This window comes from Ambystoma mexicanum, chromosome 8 (genome assembly GCF_040938575.1).
Source record: "Ambystoma mexicanum isolate Mex_15411 chromosome 8, UKY_AmexF1_1, whole genome shotgun sequence".
Lineage (NCBI taxonomy): Eukaryota > Metazoa > Chordata > Amphibia > Caudata > Ambystomatidae > Ambystoma > Ambystoma mexicanum.
This window is the reverse complement of record NC_090929.1, coordinates 310,218,052-310,240,511: the sequence shown is the minus strand read 5'-3', so window position 1 is coordinate 310,240,511 and position 22,460 is coordinate 310,218,052. Positions and strand designations below refer to the sequence as shown.

At 45.6% G+C, this 22,460-nt stretch overlaps 1 protein-coding gene across 1 annotated transcript in view; it reads left to right on the top strand.

Annotated features, from left to right (window-relative positions):
- The window catches only part of LOC138471868 (ficolin-1-like), a 507,702-nt gene that overhangs the window by 228,472 nt on the left and 256,770 nt on the right, over window positions 1–22,460 (top strand). Inside the window, exon 7 of the mRNA XM_069609727.1 lies at window positions 22,309–22,436. Coding sequence (XP_069465828.1) covers window positions 22,309–22,436 — 128 coding nt within the window. The remainder of the gene's footprint in view (window positions 1–22,308; window positions 22,437–22,460) is intronic.

Below are 22,460 nucleotides of genomic sequence, written 5' to 3'. Positions count from 1 at the left end.
TGCTTTAGGTTTCTGACAGTTATAAGGAGGGGCAGTGGTGGTGGCTGCTGCCGGTTGCCCATCGATGGGTCCTTCAAAGCCTCTGGGTTCCATTTGCTCCAGCCACAGAGCCGCTGCCAGTGCAAATACAATTCCTTCATTAACAGCTTTCAGACCATGTTCTAGAAATCGCTGCGGGTAGACCTCTAGCACATTCAATTAGTCTTGCAAAATACCAAGAGCAAACATGTTATTAAGGCAGGCCTTCTCTCCAGGAGGATGATGGGGCCATACGCATAATCTTAACTAAACAGTGCTGTGTGAGCATTACGTATAGTTCTCAAGATGGATTTTCCTTGATTTCCGTGTCGAAATCCATATATTGGAGGCAATATTAGATGTTTGACCAAGGTGCAGAGGGGCACCATGTAAGCCTTCAATGTAGCAAATCTGATCTAATTTCCAGCAAAGGGGCTTCAAAATATTACTACTGCTAGAGCAACATAAATTCTTCAACCAGGTCCCTTCAGAAGACAGAAATGATTCCCCCTGAGGACACATTGCTCCTCAACTTGAGGGCTAGAAAATTTAGAGAATTGTTGGAGGACAGAAACAGCTTTCTTTTTCTTGCGATATACCACTTTACGGGATTTCAGTTCTTACTCCTGCCTCACTTGGCCATCTCAGTGAGTCATACCCATTCTCCCAGCCCTTAGAAAATGCCTTAGGAACACATTTTTTATATAGCAGGAAACATTTGCAGACAGGATTTCCACATGCTTGCCACTTACAGAAGTGACCTGCTGCAACACCCCTTGCATTTGTCAGGTGTCTCCCACAGTTCCACCATGGCATCAAACACACTCTTGAAACTTGAATTTGATTATATTTTGCAACATGGTCTGAGCCTATCTTCATTTATGAGGACCAGTTATCTTTTGCAAATTGAACCAACCATAATAGTCCATGAATAATGTGAACAATGGATAAACCCATGAATTGTTTAAAATACAGACAACCCCCAATTAGGGTGGCACCTCAGGCTAATAAGGCCACAACCATTTGCTTTACACTACTTTCTCCACTAAGTGATTGCCTGCAGTAAACGTGTTATCACAAGAGTTGCCACCTTGTACAGTACTCTTCATATCTCTATTTTGATTTCCTATATCGGACCGATTTTTGGATCTGAAATGCACGCTCAACCAATTGTGATGTTGTGTGGTGTAAAGTAGTCTTGTAGGGTCGAACGTCCACCATTTTGGCAGCTTCATGGGACAGACTAAGAAAAGTAACAGAGCTGGTCATTTCTGGAATTGGGAAGTGACAGTTCTTGATTTGAGAAAATAAATATTTTGTTTGGAAAACCAAATGTCACCGGAATAAATGGTGGGTTGGCGAACCTTTCACTTTATTGGAACCCAAATGCTTTAATATTTCATGTACTGAAAAGCATGTGTTGAGGAAACATAGAACACCTGCTTTCTAGGAGGTGTCTTTGTAGTTGCTCTCTGCCAATTGCCCATAGATGATATTTATGGGAGGCACCGAATTCCCTTTTAGTCTAGAACCCACACTCAAAAAGTGGGTTCATAATCTCATGATTTATTTTTCATTTTGCCTGGATATTTAATTCCGAAATGATTACAATGTTGGTTCATAATTATTAAATAATCTGAAAGGTTACAATCTAACCTTAACTAGCTAACAAGCGCCTAAATGGCATTCAATTATCCATACCCGATCACCCAGTAAGTGCAATTTAAAGGCATATTATATCTTGTATGACAATTTGAGGGCTAAGTAGGTGAATTAGGTTTACAAGATAATGTAGGTGAACACATGAAAATGGCTTTCTCTTACGACCTATTCGGACTACTCAAAACAAGATTCCTCTCGCAAGAAATTGCTATTTTGAAATGACGGTCATTCGAAAAAGAGCTAGCTTGGAGTTTCAAATGGACCACCCTGGAAAGCATGTCCACAAGCACCCACTTTTTTCTGCCAAGTTCCTATAAGGTACATACAACAAGATAACAACACCGAATCACACCTAAATATGTCAATCTACTGAATGGCAAATACAGAGATGCCGGTGAAAGAAAGATATTTCATTAACAAAACACAGAACATTGATTCCCAACATAACATAAGAAACTTAAACAGAATATATTTCAGAATAGGTATCTCAGATGTATGTGATTGGGTTGGTTAAGAGATTAGTCTGACAGAGGAATATTTCTGAAACAGGAGAGCTTTTTTATAATCTTGAATATATCTGTTCTTTAATTAATAGTAATGACAGCCATTGACCATCCCAATAAGTCTGTTTTCAATCAATATCACCTGTGGGTTTTCATATGCCCAACTACAGCCATCGTATGCCGAGGTACTGCATCACATTTGAGGTGCAGCCGCATATAGAAGGGTGTGACGTAGAGAAATGCCTGAGGAGGAGGCTAAAGTGCATTGACTGAATGTCAGGTGGTTCCAAATGCAGCAACCTTTCCCAGAGGGTGAAAGGTATTCAGCGATTACCCTGGGATTTGATCATACAGGGTAGAAAATGACACCAGTACAATGGGTTATTTTGTTGCTTACAGCAAATGAACAAAGGAAGCATGTGGTTGAAATTACAGATTCAGTTTATTTGACTGATAGTACTTGTATTAAACATAAGGGGGCTCATGTCCTACGAGCATGTAACATAAATGAATGACATAAAAGCGATGCTTAAGACTTTTATGCCATTCATTCATCTTATTGCTCATATTTAATCATTTGCTTGGTGAAGAGGAGGGGTGGAACACAACTTGCGTTCACACGACCTCCCTTTCTCTCTACCATACAAATGCTGCAGCAGTTGAACCAGCATTGAATTTTCATGCCTCGTGTTTTACTCTGCGCGCCAAATCAGGTTTGGTTCCTTTGTTCACCGTCCTTTGGCGTGCTTCTGCACAGAAGCCCTCCTTAGGCCCCTGAATGTCTGAGTGGGACAGGATGTGAGGGAGGGGTTTGAGACTCCCTGCACATGGTCTCCTTGGAGACCCATGTCGCACTCTGTATGATTGGCTGTGGTGACTGCCCCACCAGGACAGCCACCTTGCTGTGTGATTTACAGCCAAGCTGTGTGAATAGGGGAAAACTGCATAAAAAGCAGGTCTCTGGGACTAGGAAGGCAGAGTCGCCACTGGATTGAGAGAACCGAAGAGAAGCTGCCAGAAGAGGACCTCTACCACGACTGAACCTCCCGGTGAAGTGCTGTGAAGTCCTGTGCTGCGGGTCCGAATCTCCAAACTTCGATGACAGGGAAGATCTCCCCTTGAGCTGGTGGGACCAACCAGTTTGCCAAACTGCAAGCCAGGCCTCCCTCCTCTGGTCGAATTTGCTGTGCACAGCTACAGTGAACCGGATAGCCAGGAGGATGGGACCCTGCTTGGGTTTTAAGGAGCGCACCTTTTATTTGTCGCTTTGCTCCGCTGCTGGTTTCTTCCCTGGGCAGTGCAGGACCCTCCAGTCTTCCTCCTTCTTATCAGTCCGACAGTCGCTTCAGGAACCGTGAGCCTGCAAAACCTGCCAGGAATGTCTGCCTCAGCTACAGCATTCTTCTGCTCTAAAGGTACTGTGCTAACCCGGTTGTTCGTTCCGTCCGACTGCAGTGAAGGTGTTGGAAATCTTTCACCAATCCGAGGGCTTGTCCTTCTCTGTTCTTTAAAGTAACTTTTCTTCCGACCAACTTCGATTCGAACTCTTGGCAAAGACTTAACCGCAAACTACTTTGAACTGTGTGATCCTCTGCAAAGACTCTGGTCCATTGACTTTGGCTCAGGCCTCTTGATTTACTTTCCTCACCGTAGTAGCCTTTTATAGATTGCCCTGCTTATTTGCTTGTTGGTGCTGCTTAATTGTGAATAGCCTCGTCTTTCCCTCCCTTTTAAATTGCTGGAGTGCCATTTTGCTCAAACTTCATTTCATTTTGAGCTTAACTTGTACAGAATCTATTCGGTGTGGTGTAGTGTATTAAGAGTTTGATTTTCTGCTACTTTACTTTAGTGAATTGTTTTACAAATGATGTGTAAAAAAATGTATATTCTTTTACTCAGAAACCTTGAGTCAGTGTTTGCTTGAACCATAGTAAATTGCTGTCCTTTGTGTAACTTCTGATACTGCTCACTTTACTCTTGAGATAAGTCTGGCTGCTCAGCCATCACTACCACTTTACTGTCTAGTACAGGTTTGTACAAAAGGTGAATTTGTACTGTCACTTATAGTCTTAATTGTGTGTGGTGTTCCCAAAGGGTACTGCATTTGATTCTGACTAACGGCGCCCTTTGACAACAGGACTTAATCAAGGCTTGTAATTTAGTGTGGGTGTCATATGATCCATGTTGAGCAACCACTGTGTAAGCATATTTTATGCTGCCGAATTTGTATCCGAGATTCTACAGATGCAATGTACCATGCTTGCACTATTAATCAATAAGAGCATGAGTAGCGAGGATCAACTCTGTGTCTCAAACTTCAGCAATATATTTAAGCCACTTTCTACAGTCGGCCTTGCAGGATACTACACATTTCTTAACTTGATTGGAGGACAATAACATAATTATCAGTGTTCAGATATTACTGAAAGCAAGGTGTTGAAAAATTGTGATAAAGTGGCTGCATTTCTGACTACACTATTGTAGATGGTCACCTTCGACAACTATTTTAGGTTCAAGGACAAGAACTATTCACAGATATGGGCACAAGAGTGAATGTATTGTTGCCCCATTGAATGCTTATCTACTTACAGATATTTTTAAATCTGAGGATATTTCACAAGATTCAAATGTAAGGAGCATATTGTAGTGTTGCATGACAATATTGATAATGTTTTTGGACTATAATGTGGTAAACAAGATGAGCTATATTTTATGGATGCATTATAAATTATATCTGACAGAATCCAATTGATTCTTTATATGGGAACATCACTAGCCCATCTTTGATATAAGAAGTATATATGGTTAAATGGCATATTTATTATGGCCATATAGAAAAAAATAGGAATAGCTTACCTTTGGTTTCCAGCCATAAACATCAGAAAATTATTAACAATCTAGCCGAAAGACAGTATGTGCAGTTGAAGAGAAGTATTACAGTAAGGGAACAAAGTGTCCTTAGGCCAGGATTTGGGAAAGATGTAAGGAAAGTAGCTACTGCAGAGAATGCATGTTTGAGGTCGTAGTTACTCTCAATGTACATCACAATAGAGACCCCAACACAGATGATGAGATTAGTTTGCCATACACTAAAATCAGCGGGAGGCCTGGACACATTATTTCATTATGTTAGAGTTTGATTGATGAGTATCCTGATCTTAATGCACTTTCCTATAGTACTTCATAGAGTTGTCACCTCCATGAAGGTCTCTTCCAAGCAGGTTGCCCCTGGCTTATCCAGAACCATCAAGGACAACACTTGCTCTCTTGCCCCTGCGCTCGCAGATTTTTGAAACCACTCCTTTGATACTTGTTCTTTTCCATCCTCACTCAATCACTCCCTTGTGCGCCCCCTCCTTAAAAAAACTTCTGCAGACCCTTCCTGCCCAGCCAACTATCCCCCCATCTTCATCACGCCTTTCCTGGGGAAACTTCTTGAGAAGTTGGCCCTCCCCCAACTTAACTGACACACTGAACTGGTTGGCAGTCTCCACGACCATCAGTCTGGATTCTGAGCATCCAGAAGCACGGAAACTGCATCCCTTGATTCCAATTCCCCTGCTGTCCTCATCCTCCTTGATCTCTCTTCTGCATTTGACACAGAGAACCACTCCATCCTCATAAAAAGGCTCCATGAAACCCTTGGTATCTCGGAGTGGGCACTGGACTGCCTTACCTCCTTCCTAACTCACTGCTCTTCCAATGTCATACTGGGCACCTTTTTCTCCCCTACTTCCTCCTCCACCTGTGGTGTCCCCCAGGGCTCCATTCTTTCACCTTGGTTCTTTAACATCAACCTTACTCTGCTGGCACGCCTCATTTCCTCCTTCTCCCCCAACTTCCAGTGCTATGCTGATGACACACAACTCTTCTTCAAACATCCCAAAGACGCCCTTGCACCCTCCATCATCCCTGACAGCCTCTCAGCCATCCAGGCCTGGTGTACTTCTAATGATCTTTGCCTCAATGCCAGCAAAACAGAGATCATCCCTATTGGGACCCGGGCACCCTATGTCTTCCCTTCACTCTGGCCTTCTTCCATGGGCTCTCCCCCTGCTCCCTCTTCAGAAGTCAGAAACATCTGAGTCATCTTCGACTCCTCTCTCTCCTTCCTCCGTCACCCTCAGCACATTGCCAAGGAGTCCCACTTTCAGCTTTTCCTTCTGAAATGAATTCTACCTTTCCTCACCTTCCCCAAGAGACTCAATGTTACCCGGGCTCTGGTTCTCTGTAAGCTTGACTATTGCAATAGCCTCCTTCTTAATCTACCTTAGTCCACTCTGCGAACCCTCCAGCTAATCCAGAATAGGGCAGCGAGACTTATCCTTGGCCTCAAGCCCAGGGACTGCATCTCTCCTGCCCTACACAGTCTTCACTGGCTCCCGATCGCAGCATGGATTAAATTCATATCCAGTGGTGTAACACAAGATCTAGGGCCCCCCCCTGCGAGCCAAGCTGAGCCCCCCCCAACTCAGCAACAAATTACGGGTCGCGCCACACACTAGGCCGGCCTAGATTACCACGCTTGCGCAATACGCACAAACCTTCTGCTGAAGGAGTATGCCACACACTGCACAAGGAGAAAGATATAAATATGGGTTTTAATGCAATATACTGTACACTTTCTGAGAAAACTGGCTAAAAAGCCACAGTGTTTGCTATTGTTTTGTAGGGTAACGCCAATCCAATACATGCAAGTCACCAACAGTGCACATGAACTTGACTCCATGAGAACCTGGATCAGGCCCTGGAGTGGCTGACCTCCTTCCGCTTGGACCGCCCCTCCCAGGTCCAACTTGGTCCCTTTCACTCTGCCACCTCTCTCTAACTGTAGCTTTCCACAGGGCTCTCTCCTCTCACCTGGTTTTGCAACCTCTATTTGGCCCATTTGGCCCACCTGATCTCTACCGTCTCCTCTAACTTTCAGTGTTATGTGGATGACACTCAGCTTTCCTTCAGGCTCCCCTCAGCCGACTCTCCTCTCTCGCTCATTCCTGGTGCCATCTTCAACTCCACTCTCTCTTTCTCTACTCACATCTCGGATGTCGCCAAGAAGTCCCACTACCAGCTGCACCTCCTCAAAGGGACTCTTCCCTTTCTCACTGTCCCCCAGAAGCTCACTGTCTCCAGAGCCGTGGTTCTCTCTAGGCTGGACTACTGCAACAGCCACTTTCTCAATCTGCATTCCTCTACTCTCCGGCTTCTGCAACTAATCCAGAACAGGACTGCAAGACTTATCCTTGGCCTCAAGCCCAGGGACCGTTTCTCTCCAGCCATGAAATCTCTCCACTGGCTGCAATGATCAAGTTCAAGACCCTTTGCATTTTGCACAAGGTTTCTGGGGCTGGGATCCACACTACATCCAACGCTCTCTTCCAAAATACCTTCCTTCTCGAGCCTTAAGATCTCTCTCCTCTGCAGGTGCCTCCCTCTGGAATGGCCCCCCTGCCCTCCCAAACTTGAGCCGGTCCACCTCAAGTTCCGGAAGCAGCTCAAAATGTTCCTCTTCTCCTCTGCTTTCTCTCTCTCCCTCCCCTGCTGACCTACCTGTCTTCTGTACCAACTCGTTGCTTGGCTACCCTCAGTCTCACTGAGTCCAGGCTCTTTCTTCATCATTCACCCTTGCACTGCCTCCGGGCCTACCAGGCATTTAGGGGCTGTAACTGTAACCCTACACTCCCTTGTTCTCCTTGCACTACCCAGAGCCGCGCTGCCCTGGCTGCACTTACTCAGAACATTGCTGCCCTGTTTTCCCCTCCCCTCTCCCTTGCACTTCCACCCTCCCTTTCCCCTTACACTTCTCGTTCTCGCACTTGCACAATCTGAATGACACAAGGCTTAGTAAGATCATTTGTCTTGTCCTCCCTGTTTTCCTTCCGTAAAAACACTTGTGTACAGGGGCGTTATATATGACTTATAAAATCATATAATTTTATCACAGATGTCCAGAAAAATATACAGTGCCACAGTAAGAAACCCAAATGCCTGTGTAGGCAGGTAATTACACTTAGCAGGACTGCTTTACCAGAAATTCCCAGTTAAAAAACTGAGGAATGACTAGACTGGCTGCACCAAAATGCCTCTGTAGCCACTCTTACCACATATCTTGCCTGCGTAGCATGGACATGGAAGACCATTATGATTTGTTGCACAATACCACCCCCCTCCCTCCCATCCTCTACCCCATCCTCCAAAATCAGCTCATTGGCCCAGAATTACCTCCACATCCCTCTTCCTTGTCCCAGTGCTTACCTATGAGGGTACTTGCCTCATAGGTAAGTACTGGGATGAGGAAGAGTCAGACTAGGAGTAATGAAGATTACAGGTAGCTAAGTCAGGTATTGCCATCATGTACCACTGCCTCGACCCAGTACTTGTGTATGAGGCATAGTGCATAGGGCATAGTACCTCATACACGCGTACTGCCTCATACACAAGTACTGGGATGAGGCAGAATAGGGCTAGGAGTAATGAAGATTACTAATAAGTAATCAAGGCTTTAACAGAAGTAGTGGTGCAAAACCATTGAGCTGACTGGTCTTCAGCACTTCGCCCCTGCAATTGTGGGCTATGTTGACTTGACCTGGCTGACCTACAGAGCAGTTGCCGGACAGAAAAGGACACAGATTTTAAACGGCACCAGGGTTTCGCTGTTAACAAGGGCCCGGCCCAGCAATTACTAATGTACAGCATTTCGCTGTTAGTATCTGCATTCAAATGCCAAATTTTTTAGGTAATTGAAATTGTGATGTGGGTTTAGTACTTGCATGCCAGGGGAGTGATTGGAAGGGTAGAGAGGAAACAGGAGACCAGTCATTCTCACAGCAGTCCATAAGTGGGTGCTTTCAGACTTAAAGGAGAGAGCTAACTGCCTGTAACATTGAATCTGCACTAGAATAGTCTCATTAAAATGCATAAAGAAGTTAGATGCCCCCACACAAATAGGTTTTCTCCTCCCCACCACACGTGAAGTTAGCGCCACTCCCAACATTTGAAGCGTTAGCTCCATTGAAATGTATTTTTTTTTTATTTATTTTATTTATTCAGATTTATTTAAGGTGCACATCAGCCCGGGGGCATCGTGGCGCTGTTACATGAATACATACATAGTCTGGTTACAATGGAAGGAAGATGGTTACAAAGCAATTTTCATTACAGGAAGCATTTCGTATCGAACACTTTTAGTATCAGATGTGTGCGAGCTGAGGTGGGTGAGGGGAAGGTGGAGTTAGTTGAATAGCGTGGTTTTGAGGGATTTGCGAAAGAGATACAGAGATGGTTCTGCTCTAAGCGCGTTGGGGAGGGCATTCCATAGCTTAGGTGCTATGTGAGGGAAGCCAATGCCGCCGGCTTTGGCTCTTTTTACAGTGGGTACTTGGAGTTGGTTGGCGTGGTGACTTCTTCTGAGGCGGATGGAGGAGTTCTTGGTTATAGTCTCAGATAGGTAGGGGGGTGCTGTGTGGTTAATGCATTTGTGTGTGAGGGTGAGGATTTTAAAGTTGATCCTTTCCTTGACTGGGAGCCAATGGACGCGTCTTCTGGCCTGTGAGATATGGTCAGTTTTGGGCATGTGTAGTGCAGCACGGAGGGCATTGTTTTGCACTGTTTGGAGCTTGTTTAGGTTTTTTGATGAGGTGCCTGCCAGGAGGGCGTTACAGTAGTCCAGTCTGGCTCCTATAGTAGCTCTGGCTATGGAGAGGCAGTTGGGCGTGGTGAGGTAGGGTTTTATGGCGTAGATGAGTTTGGTAGTCAGAGCAGAAGCTGAGGCAATGGCGCTGGTTTGTCTTGTCATTGAGAGTGTCGCGTCAATGTAGACTCCTAGGGTCTTGACGGCAGAGGAGACAGGTATGCTAATATTGTCGATGATCAAGTGCGAGTAATTGGGGCTGAGTTTGGTTAGAGTTTCGTTAGGGGCTAGGATGATGATTTCGGTTTTGTCTCCGTTTAGGCAGAGGCCATTGATAGCCATCCATGTTTGGATAGTTGAGTAGATTTTGAGGAGGGCTTCTGAGTCAAGGTCGTAGTCTCCAGAGAGGGGGAGGAGGACCTGCGTGTCATCAGCGTAGTTGGTGTACGCTATGTTGAGGGAGTCCAGTAGGTCAAAGAGGGGTTTGGTGAATAGGTTGTAGAGGGTCGGTGCGGTGCAGGACCCTTGTGGGACTCCACAATTGATAGTGGTGGGGGGGGGCGCTATCCTGGTCAGAGTACACTTTCATGGCCCTGCCTTCAAGGAAGGATGTGATCCATGTGGTAGCCTTGTGAGAGAAGTGTGCAGCATTGGAGAGGTGCGTTGTGAGAATGCTGTGGTCGACCAAATCGAATGCTGCAGAAAGGTCGAGGAGGAGGAGGAGGGCAGGTTTGCCTGTGTCCATTATTTTAGTAATCTGATTTTTTAAATCTAGAAGAGCAGTTTCAGTCCCATGGCCTTTGCGGAAACCTGACTGTCTTTTGCCTAGGATGGTGTTTGTTTCCAGGTAGTGTTGGATTTGATTGTGAGCAGCTTTGTCCAAGATTTTAAGGAGAAAGGGGACGGTGGTGATGGGGCGGTAGTTGTTAGGGGAGGAAGGATCAAGGGAGGGTTTTTTTAGGAGCGGGCGGACCCAGGCTTCTTTTAGGCATTGTGGTACACTTCCAGATGTGAAGGAGGCATTGATAAAAGCCGTGATGATGGGGGTGAGGTATTCTGCGCTCTCTTTGATTACGGAGGGTGGGCAGATATCCCCTTTGCAAGTGGAGGGTTTGATTTTTTTAAGGAGGTCATTGACTTCCGTCTCCGAGACTTCTCTGAAGGCAAAAAGGGGTGTTTGTGATGGGGAGTTGTTGGTGTGAAGTATGGGCGGGCAGGTGGGGGTGTTGAGAGCTTTGCGTTGGGAGGCTATTTTGTCTTGGAGTGATTTAACTTTGTTGAGGAGAGCAGCCTGGATGCCTGTACACCATGCTTCATCCTTGATGATTTTGTCTGGGCTAGAGGCTGGTGTGGTGAGTTCTTTGAATATGGAGAAAATTTCTCTAGATTTGGAGCTGGCATTAGTGATTCTCTGGTTGTAGGATTCGGATTTAGCAAGGAATATGGCTTTTTTGTAGGTCAGAGAGATCTCTTTAAAGTCTTTAAGCGAGGATTGATTAGGCGCTGCTTGCCACCTGGTTAGGGCTTTGCGTTTCTTGGTGCGTAGGACGGATAGTTCTTCAGTGAACCAAGAGTTGCAGTGCATAGATTTTTTCCCTTTTTTTTCTTCTAGCGGGGCAATGAGATCGATGGCTTGAGTGAGTGTGCTGGAATAGATGTTGGCTAGAGATGTAGGGTCAGTGGGGAATGGGTGCTTGAGTTGTGAGGTATCAAGGAGAGGGGCGAGGTTGGCAGCAGTGAGTTTTTTGGAGCTTCTTACTTTAGCGGGTGGGGCATGGGTTAAGGTTTTATGAGAAGGCGTGGTAGGAATGGTAAATTGGATGAGGTGATGGTCCGTCCATGGAAGGGCTGAGATGGAGGTAATTGTCGATGAGCAGTTGTGATCAGCTAGCCAGTCAATGGATCTGCCTTTGCTGTGAGTGGGTGCAGTAACTTTGTGTTCGAATCCCATGTTAGATAATTCTTTGGCTAAATTTGCGGCTGCTTTGTCCTTTGGGTCAGCTAAGCCAAGATTAATGTCCCCTAGTAGGATGCTTTTGGTGGTGCTTTTGAGGTTGTTGCCTATGTTTTGGAGGAGTTGCTTTTGGTAGTCTGTAGGTGATAAAGAAGTTTATGGTGCAATTAGGTGAAAGGGCTAGTTTGGCAGTGAGGAGATCGGCGTTATTGTCCCATTGTTGATTACACATTCTTATGGAGAGGGTGTCCTGTAGGTTTTGTTGCGTAACTGAACACAAGCACACAACCCATTCACCATATATACACATGCACACCAAGCCATCCATACATTCAAGTGTGCACCCTTTCACCATACAGGCACACCCAGGCAGCCACCCGTACATTTAAGTGTGCAACCTTTCACCATACGTCCACACACACCCAAGCACCCATACATTTGTGTGCACCCTTTCACCATACACTCACACAGGCAGCCACCTATACATTTAAGTGTGCACCCTTTCATCATACACTCACACAGACAGTCACCTATACATTTAAGTGTGCACCCTTTCACCATACAGGCACACCCAGGCAGCCACCCTTACATTTAAGTGTTCATCCTTTCACCGTGCACACGCACACACCCAGGCACCCATACATTTGTGTGCACCCTTTCACCATACACTCACACAGGCAGCCACCTATACATTTAAGTGTGCACCCTTTCATCATACACTCACACAGACAGTCACCTATACATTTAAGTGTGCTCCCTTTCACCATACAGGCACACCCAGGCAGCCACCCTTACATTTAAGTGTTCATCCTTTCACCGTACACGCACACACGCATACCCAGCCACCCATACATTTGTGTACACTTTTTCACCATAAACTCACACACGCACACGTCATGGGGTTGAGGGGAGCCATAAAACTTCAAAAATAAATGGTTTCTTTTTGAAGTCACTCTGACTTCATAAAGAAATTATTTCTGTTAAGGACTGAACCATAACGGAAATAATTTCTTTATGAAGGCAGAGTGACGTAAACAATAAACTATTTATTTTTGAAGTCCTAGGGCTTTCCCGACCCCATCACATGCAGGCTTCCAGCCTAGGGTCTTCATGTCACGGGTTGGGGGCAGCCCCCAGACTTCAAAAAGAAAGTTTCTTTTTGTATTCACTCTGCCTTCATAAAGACATTATTTCTGTTACAGAAATAATTCCTTTATAAACCCACAGTGAATTCAAAAAGAAACATTTAAAAAAAATTGAAAACTTTTTTTTAAAATTCCATATGGGGCCCCCTCCCAGGCCATGTGGTCGTGGGGCCCCCCTCATTGCAGGGGCTGCAGGGGCTACAGGGCCCCTGTTACGTCAGTGTTCATATCCCACTACATCACCCACAAGGCTTTCTGGGGCCAGTTACCACTCTATCTGCAACTCTCTCTGACCAAATACTCCCCCTCTAGGCACCTACCTTCCTCTGGCACCAACTCCTTGCGTGTAAAGCGGTTTGCTAAACTGAGGGCTGGTGGTTGATCGTTTTCCTCAGTGGGTTCCCTTCTTTGGAATAGACTCCCCCTCTCTCTTCGTCTTGAGCAGCACCTAAATAATTTCTGGAAAATCCTCAACACCTTCCTCTTTACCTCTTCCTTCCATCCCCTAGTAATCGCACAGTAGCTTGACTGGTGTGCAGGGCCCTTATGCATCCTCCGGGCCCTGACCTCCCACATCTTATCATCCCAGCTGCTGTCTATCCTCTGCACTTGCCTCGGCTCACCCTACACCACTGGAGGTTGCACTTACCTTTCTTTATAGCACTTCTCCTGCTGCTCTTCATGAACATCACTGCACCTATCCCATACTCCTCTCCCCTCTGCACTTGCATGTTCTGAACACTCTCAAGGCATAGTAGGTTTGTCTCCCCTCCCCATTGTCTCTTCTTATTTTGTTGTATTTAATTATTTATCCTTGTTGTAATTACATTGTCTATCATACCCTGTCCCCTCCCTGTTGCCCTGTGGGCGCTTTGAAAACAGTATTTGGTTCCTGTATAAGCGCCTAACAAGTGAACAATAAATAAATAAATAAACATGATATTTCTACATGCACATAGGCAGAAGACAAAGGAATTTCCTTGTTAAACCTGAGAAATAAGTTGAGTTTAGGCTAGTAGTATATAGCACAAGAAAGTATGGCTGTGTGTTGTGACTGATTCAATGCTGTCTTGCCCTGCCGGCCATCTGTGAATGCTAATAGAATGCTGGTACATGACTATGAGTGACAGCTCATAGGAATGTTGATGATTGCTTGGTATGTGAATGTTTTGAATGCGTCAGTTAAGTGCCTGAGCTGTAGCACATGAGAATGGCTGGTGGGTGAGCTCTATGTGTCATAGCAAAAATAAACTGGACAATGGTATAAGCGATATAAAGCTACCTGCAGTGCTGTAATTGGGGTGGATCTTTTTTGATCTGGGATCCTGCAAAAAATCTCTCCAGGCAGCTCAACTTCCCAGTCCTGGGAAATCCATTTGCACTCCCCTATGTACTTTACATTTATTTTCGAATGCTGCAGTGTATTCTGTGTCGGAGCTGGGATTTGGTCCCTAGGTTGAGAGGTGAGACACTTTCCCACAAGACCACTTGAGGGTCTGAGCAGGAGTGCTCTGAAACCCCATGTCAATTGTTAGAGAGAATTCTCCAGAATGGCTAATTTCCCTTACCTGTTGAGTCCCTCAGCAGCTTTGCTGGATTTCTAGGATTTATTTGTTTACCTGGTAAGAGCATGAGCCTTTTCTCCCACTCTTACATGTGTTTTTCTGTGTGTTGTACATTTTGTGCTCATGGACTATGGAGTCTCACCTACTCCATAGACATCATCGTTTTACTTTGTGTCACACAGCACCTTTAGTGCAGTGACACAGGGTTGTCTTTTTAGACTTCCCACTATTAAACTCAATTTTCTGAGACTCACTACTGTCTCCCAGAACATGTAAAGTTGCTATTGATTTTACTAGTCTTTTTAAACTTACAGACCCAGTGCAACCTATCTTCACATAGAGTACTGGAAGGGTTAATAGTTATCCTTTTTGTCTGTTTCTCATGGAACATTATTTTGTTCCCCTTTCTTTAGGATTTGGCTGGTGGCAGTGGTATCTACCATTTTTTATTCTATCGTGAGCTATGAAAATAGCCTCGATACTGTTAGAGGCTATGGTGGTAGCCTCAAACTCTAACCCACTGGACCACATTTAATTTTATTGGGTTCCGGTCGGGTTTATTCGCCATTTCTTTTTGTAAAGATCTTTCTCGTGTTTTACTCTGCGCGCCAAACCAGGTTTCCTTTGTTTGCCGACCTTTGGCGGGCTTCTGCACAGAAGCCCTCCTTAGGCGCCTGAGTGTCTGGGTGGAGAGGATGTGAGGGAGGGGTTTGAGACCCCCTGCACAGGGTCTCCTTGGAGACCCAAGTCACCCTCTAGTTCCATTGGCTAGGTGGCTGTCCTACCAGGACAGCCACCCTGCTGTGTGATTGACAGCCAGGCTGTGTGAATGGGGGAAAACTGCGTAAAAGCAGGTCTCTTGGGACTTAGAAGGCAGCGTTGCCACTGGAACGAGAGAACCAACGAGGAGCTGAAGGAAGATGACTGCTGCAACTACTGGACATCCCGGTGAAGCCCTGCTGGAAGTCCGAATCGCCTGAAACTCTGACGACAGAGAAAATCTGCAAGGAATCTCCTTCCCTTGAGCTTGGTTGTTAGGCAGAATTATATGCATTGCCCTTTGGGAACACCACACACAATTAAGACTACAAGTGACAGTACAAATTCACCGTTGGTACAAGCCTGTACTACACAGTAAAGTGGTAGCGATGGCTGAGCAGCCAGACTTATCTCAAGAGCAAGTGAGTAGTATCAATAGTTACACAAAGAACAGCAATTACTATGATTTAAAAAAACACTGACTCAAGGTTTCTGAGTAAAAGAATATACATTTATTTACACATCAGTTGTAAAACATCTCACTAAAGTAAAGCAGTTGAAAAATCACACTCTTAATACACCACACCACTCCCAATAGATTCTCGACAAGTTAAAATCAAAATGAAGTATGAGAAAAATGGCACTCTAGTAACTTAAAAAGGGAGGGAAAGACAAAGTCAGGTAACAATTGAGCAGCACCAACAGTTAAGTAAGCAGGGCAATCTAGAAAGAGGAACTACAGTGATGGAATCAAATCAAAAAGGCTTAGGGCCAAAGTCAATTGGACAAAAGTCTTTTGCTCAAGATCACACAGTTCAGGGTAGTTCTTGGTTAAGTCTTTGCCAAGAGTTCCAGACGCAGTTGGTCGGCAGAAAAGTTAGTTTAAAGAGTAGAGAAGGACAAGCCGTCAGATTGGCGAAAGGTTTCACACACCTTCACCGCGGCCGGACGAAACGAACTACTGGATTTGCACAGTGCCTTTAAATGGAGAAGAAGCTGTAGCTGAGGCGGACGCTCCTGGCAGTTCCTGCTTGCTCGTGGTTCCTGAAGTGACTGTCGGACTGACAAGTAGGAAGACTGGAGGGTCGTGCACTGCCCAGGGAAGAAACCAGCAGCAGAGCAAAGCAACAAATAAAAGGTGCGCTCCTTGAAACCTAAGCAGGGTCTGACCTTTCTGGCTATCCGGTTCACTCTAGCTCTGTACAGCAGATTCGACCAGAGGAGGGAGTCCTGGCTTGCAGTTTGGGCGAACCGGTTGGTCTCACCAGCTCAGAGGAAGAAGATTGTTGGTAGATCTTCTCTGATGGATCTTGAAGATTTGGACCTGCAGCAGGGCCTCACCAGGCGGTTCAGTCGTTGTAGGGGTCCTCTTTGGTCAGCTCCTTGTTGGTTCTTTCGTTCCAGTGGTGACTCTGCCTTTCCAATCCCAGAGTCCAGCTTTTTATGCAGTTTTCCCCCATTCACACAGCCTGGCTGTCAATCACACAGCGAGGTGGCTGTCCTGCCGGGACAGTCGCATAGCCAATCAAACTGGAGTGCGACTTGGGTTACCAAGAGAACCCATGGCAGGGGTCCTAAAACCCCTCCCTCACATCCTGCCTACCCAGACTTTCAGGCACCTAAGGAGGGCTTCTGTGGAGAAGCCCACGAGAACACAGTGAACAAGGGAACCAAACCTGGTTTGGTGCGCAGAGTTAAAAACGAGAAAGACTTTTTCAAAAAGAAATGGCAAATAAACCCAGCCGGAACCGTATAAAAACCTATATGGTCTAGCGGGTTTAAGTTCGAGGCTACAAAGGTAGCCTAAAACAATACCAAGTTTATTTAAGATAACCGCGGTAGGAAAAATAGGGTAGTTACCACTGCCACCAGACAAGTCTTGTTGAAAAGGGAGCAAAACAATGCTCCAAGAGAAACACAGACAAAACGGGATAAGTGTTAACCCTTTCCAGTACTCTATGAAAGATAGGGTGTACTGGGTCTGTGGTTTTTAAAAGACTAATAAAGTTAATGGCAACTTTACATGTTCTGGGAGACAGTAGTCAGTCCCAGAAAATAGAATCTGAGTTGGGAAGTCTAAAAGACAACCCTATGTCACTGCAGAGAGGTGCTGTGTAACACACAATAAAAAGATGATGCCTATGGAGTAGGTGAGGCTCCACAGTCTATGAACACAAGAAAATGTTAAACACACACAGCAAAACACATGTAAGAGTGGGAAAAAAAGGTTCACACTCTTACCAGGTGGAAAAAAAATCCTAGAAATCCAGCAAAGCTGCCGAGGGACTCAGTAGGTAAGGGAAATTAGCCATTCTTGAGAATTCTCCCTAACACTGCCCACCCCACCTCCAGACTAAGGGACAGGAGGATTTAATCCACGCTTGGATGAATCTCTACCTCTAGTTGGTTAAAAACATCCTAGAGAGACCATCAGCATTTTGGTGGTGACACCCTGCTCTGTGCTCAATGGTGAAATCAAAACTTTGCAGGCAGATTGACCATCTCAGACGTTTTGGCTTTTCCCCTTTCACTTGCATTAACCATCTCAAGGGTTGGTGGTCTGTCTGGATCACAAAAGTAGATCCATACAAGTATGGTCTAAACTTCTTCAGAGACCACACAATGGCAAAACATTCACACTCTATGGTCGCCCACCTTGTTTCTGGTCCCTTCAGCTTCCTACTGATGAAGCAAATGGGGTGCTCACTACCTTTCTCATCCAGTTGACTAAGGACTGCACCTATACCTGTATTGGAGGCATCTGTCTGCACAATGAAGAGTTGGTGATAATCAGGAGCTCTTAGGACTGGAGCTTGACAAAGGGCTGTCTTCAGGTTTTCAAAGGCTTGAGTGCACTCCTCATTCCATCTAACCTTTTGAGGGAATTTGGGAGAGGAGATCACATTCAAGGGAGAAGCTATGGGCCCATAGTTCTCTATGAAATTCCTGTAGTACCCAGTGAGACCTAGGAAAGCAACCACTTCGGTTTGAGTAGTAGGGGTGGGCAAGTTTTGCACAGCTTGTACTCTGCTGGGCAATGGCCTTATTTCACCTCCTCCTACCTTTTGACCAAGGTAGACCACTTTGTTCTGACCAATTTGACATTTGCTTGCCTTTATGGTCAGATAGGCCTGCTCAAGAGCCTGCAAAACATATCCTAAATTATCAATATTCTCTTTCCATGTAGGGCTGAACACTGCGATGTCATCCAAGTATGCCATGCAGAAGAAGTCCTCCATCCCATTCAGAACTTGATTGAACATCCTTTGGAATGTAGCAGGTGCATTCTTTAATCCAAAAGGCATAATCCTGAACTGGTAGATGCCTGCTGGGGTTGAGAATGCAGTTTTCTCCTTGGAAAGGTCTGTCAGGGCTATTTGCCAATAACCTGCCGTCAGATCAAATATACTGAGGTACTTGGCTGAACCAAGTCTATCCACCAGTTCATTTGTCCTTGGCAAAGGATAGGCATCAGTCTTAGTGAATGCATTTAGAGCTCTATAGTCCACACATAATCTCAACTCCTTGGATCCTGCCTTTGGTACTAGAACAACTGGACTAGACCATGGACTTGTAGATGGCTCTATAACCCCGAGATCAAGCATCTTGTTGACCTCTCCTTTGATATGGGATCTCACATGTTCTGACATTCTGTAACCTATGCTTTTCACAGGTAAACAGTCACCAGTGAGAATATCATGCTGGCCCCAAGCCGGGTGATAGTGAAGACAGGGAGGCAAACTGATTTAACAGAACTTTGCACTCCTACTGTTGTTCAGAAGTCAGTTGAGAAGAGAGATTGAGTCCTTCTATTTTCTCATCCTAAGGTTGGCCTCTGTGGAGGTTAGGTAGCGGTTCACTCTCCTCCTCCTCTTGAGCTGAAGCTAGAAGCAAAGCTCCCACTTCTGGTCTCGAGAAATATGCCTTCAAACGGTTGGTGTGAAAGACTCTGGGAGCCTCCTTAGGTCTGCCTAAGTCCACCAAATAGTTCACCTCTCCAAGTTTGCCCACAACCTTGAAGGTTCCTATCCATTTGTCCTGCAAGGCCCTCTGCCTTGTTGCACCATAACTAATACAAGCTGGTCTTGAGTAAACTCAACCATGCTGGGCTTCTGGTCATGCCAATGTTTGACCGGAGCCTGACCTGCTTTAAGTTATCACTAGCTTCTGCCATCATGTGTGACATTCTCCTCCAGAGACCTATCACATAGTCAGTCACTCTGACTGGCTTTGGGGAAGGAGCACTCTCCAACCCCTCCTTAATCAGGGTCAATGGACCTCTGACTGGATGGCCATAAAGAAGTTCAAAGGGACTGTATCCATCTCCCTCCTGAGGGACTTCTCTATGAGCAAAGAGAAGGCACCGCAGTAGAAGGTACCACTTTCTTTTAAGGGGTTCTTCTAAAGCACCTATCATGCTCTTCATAGTATTATGAAACTTCTCTACCAGTCCATTTGTCTTTGGATGGTAGACTGTAGAGAACTTGTAAGTGACAGCACAGTTTTTCCACATGGCTTGCATGTAGTGGGACATAACATTGGATCCCCTGTCGGATATCACTTCCTTAGGAAACCCTACTCTGGTAAAAATACCAAGTTGAGCCTTAGCCACAGCCTGAGCCATAACAGTTCTCATAGGTATGGCTTCGGGGTATCTTGTAGCATGGTCTGCTACAACCAGGAGAAACCTGTTCCCTCAAGATGTGGGAGGGTCAAGGGGACCAACAATGTTGATGCCCACCCTCTCAAAAGGAATTCCCACCACTGGGAGAGGCACCAAGGGTGCCATATTCTTGGCTCCACTCTTGCCAGAGGTTTGGCAAGTGTGACAGCTCCTACAGAATTTGTCAACTTCTGAACCCATCTTAGGCCAGTAGAAGTATAAGGAGAGCCTTTCCTTGGTCTTTTTGGAACTTAAATGACCAGCCAAAGGTATCTCATGGGCCAACTGTAGGAACTGGAGTCTGTTGGCAAGGGGCACTACAATTCTTTTGAAGTGCCCGGGATAGACTCTGTTGGTTCACTGTAGAAGAGGCCATCCTCCCAGCTTAACCTGTGCTTTCCAACTTCTTGCCCATCAAGTTGGTTAGCAGCCTGTTGTCGAAGACCTTTGAGAGTAGGACACTCTCTTTGTCCTCTGCTGAAGTCTGCCCTGTTGGGTCCACCTTCTGCCAGTAAAGACTGTAGCTCAGGATGGTCAACAGGGTCAAGATCTCCAACCAAAACAGTGAGCCTCATTCCGAGTGGGGCGGTAAGGGATACCAGGCACCGGTAAGGAGACCGGCTCTATTCCTTACCGCCCTACTACGAGCTCCCTTAGCGAGTCCCTCCTTTAACGCCTGGTCTGACCAGGCGTTATGGACGGGACCCTTTAAGGGAATTCAGAGCAATAACGGTACCGCAATTTGCGGTACCGTTATTAGCGCCTTCCCCATTCCCATTGAGCCCTCTGGGGGCTCAAATGGGAATGGGGAATGGCTTTTTCAATGGGGACTTACCGGTCCCGCAAAGGTCGGACTACACCGGTAAGTCCCCATTGAACGAGACCGGTGCTGGACACGTTATTGGTGGCAGTCATGGCGCAAATAGCGCCATGACTACCACCAATCTCGTAATGAGGCCCAGTGTCTTCTTCCAGATATGACTCTTCAGAAACTGGCTCAACCACACAACATTGTACCTCACTCTCTGCCTCAGCAGGTGGAGGGATCACAGGTGTGATCTTGGACAATCTTGGAGATGTCCTTGTTGGTAGCACATGGGTGCTGTCTGACTTTTTCCTTGAGGTCTTGGGTTTCGCCTTTGTCTCTTTCTTTCCAGAAATAGCAGTGAGCAACTCCTGTGGAGTGGGAGTGATAGTTTCCTCTAACAATTCCTCTGGAGAGCCTCTTAAGGTCCTCTACCTTGAAGGCCTAGTGAGCTCCTGTCTCCTCTTACTGGGAGGCTTCGGGGTACTTGACACAACTCCAAGAGTTTTCAGGTTGTTACCCAACAGAACTCTCCAAGGCACTTCAATCTGCAGACTAACAGGTATATTGACAGTCATATCATTAAACTGGATGCAAGCTGATAACTAGGTAGGCATTTGCACAGGGCCTCCAGCTAACTTGGTGAGGCATTTTGGTGCCTTAGCAACATCCTCCACCTTGAAAAATGATTCATCCACCACATTTATGCTGGCTCCAGTGTCTCTGATGGCAGGGGTCTCCTGTCCATTCAAAAGAACACTATCTTTGTAATACTCTTTAGTATTATCTGGAATGGAATTATAGACATCTAAATTCTGTTCTTCCCACAAGCCCAGGGACACTAAAGAAACACTAGATGAGACTTTCATGGGCGCTCATCAGCCAGTAGGTGAAAGTTTCCACTTGCCATAGGTACTTCTTCCTCTGGGGAGAAGGCTAAGGAGACTGTGTGGACCCCTGAAGGTTTACCCTTACATCTGGGATTCCCTCTCACATGGTCAGTTGACCCACAAACATAACATTTCCCAAATGTCTTGATGAATGGGGGTTTGTTCTGACCTCCATCTGGTTTGTGCACAGATGGTGCACTAGCCTGATTTGGTTTCCCTTGTGGCTTATCCTTATTCTGTTTGGGGCCCTCTTTTGGATTGGGGGTATTAGAATTCTCCTTGTTATCTTTCTTTGGCTGCTTTCCCTCATCCTTCTTCTGAGTTGCCCCAGAATCCTTGTGAGTAGCAACCCCAGATATAAGTCAGATATCAAGATCTGATGTCTCAGGGCAGCTTGAACCTGTTGCAGAAAAGCCATATAGGGAAACAGGTACTTGAGGGTTGTTTGTAAGTGCTATTTCCTTGATCTGGGCAAGAAGCAAACAAATAATCCAAAAAGGCACCAGCTATTTGGACTGTGTCAGAAAAGTTGTGAAATGGTCAAGCTCATGAGGTCATAATTTGTTGAATTTAAATTCTTCTAGATTACTAATGATTAGGATGTCTTCAACTAAACCTACACACATGTTTGTGAAGTCCTTTTTAATGATCCAGTGATGTTAAATACTGTATGGTATTTGTTTATTTTTCACAAAATCTCTTGTCTGCTCTTTCTAGGAGCAAAGAATTGCAAGGAGCTAATGGAGAAAGGGACCATTCTGAGTGGTTGGTACACAATCTACCCTGATGGATGTAAAGGACTGACTGTGCTCTGTGACATGGACACTGATGGAGGAGGATGGATTGTAAGTATGGAGGATAAGACCAAG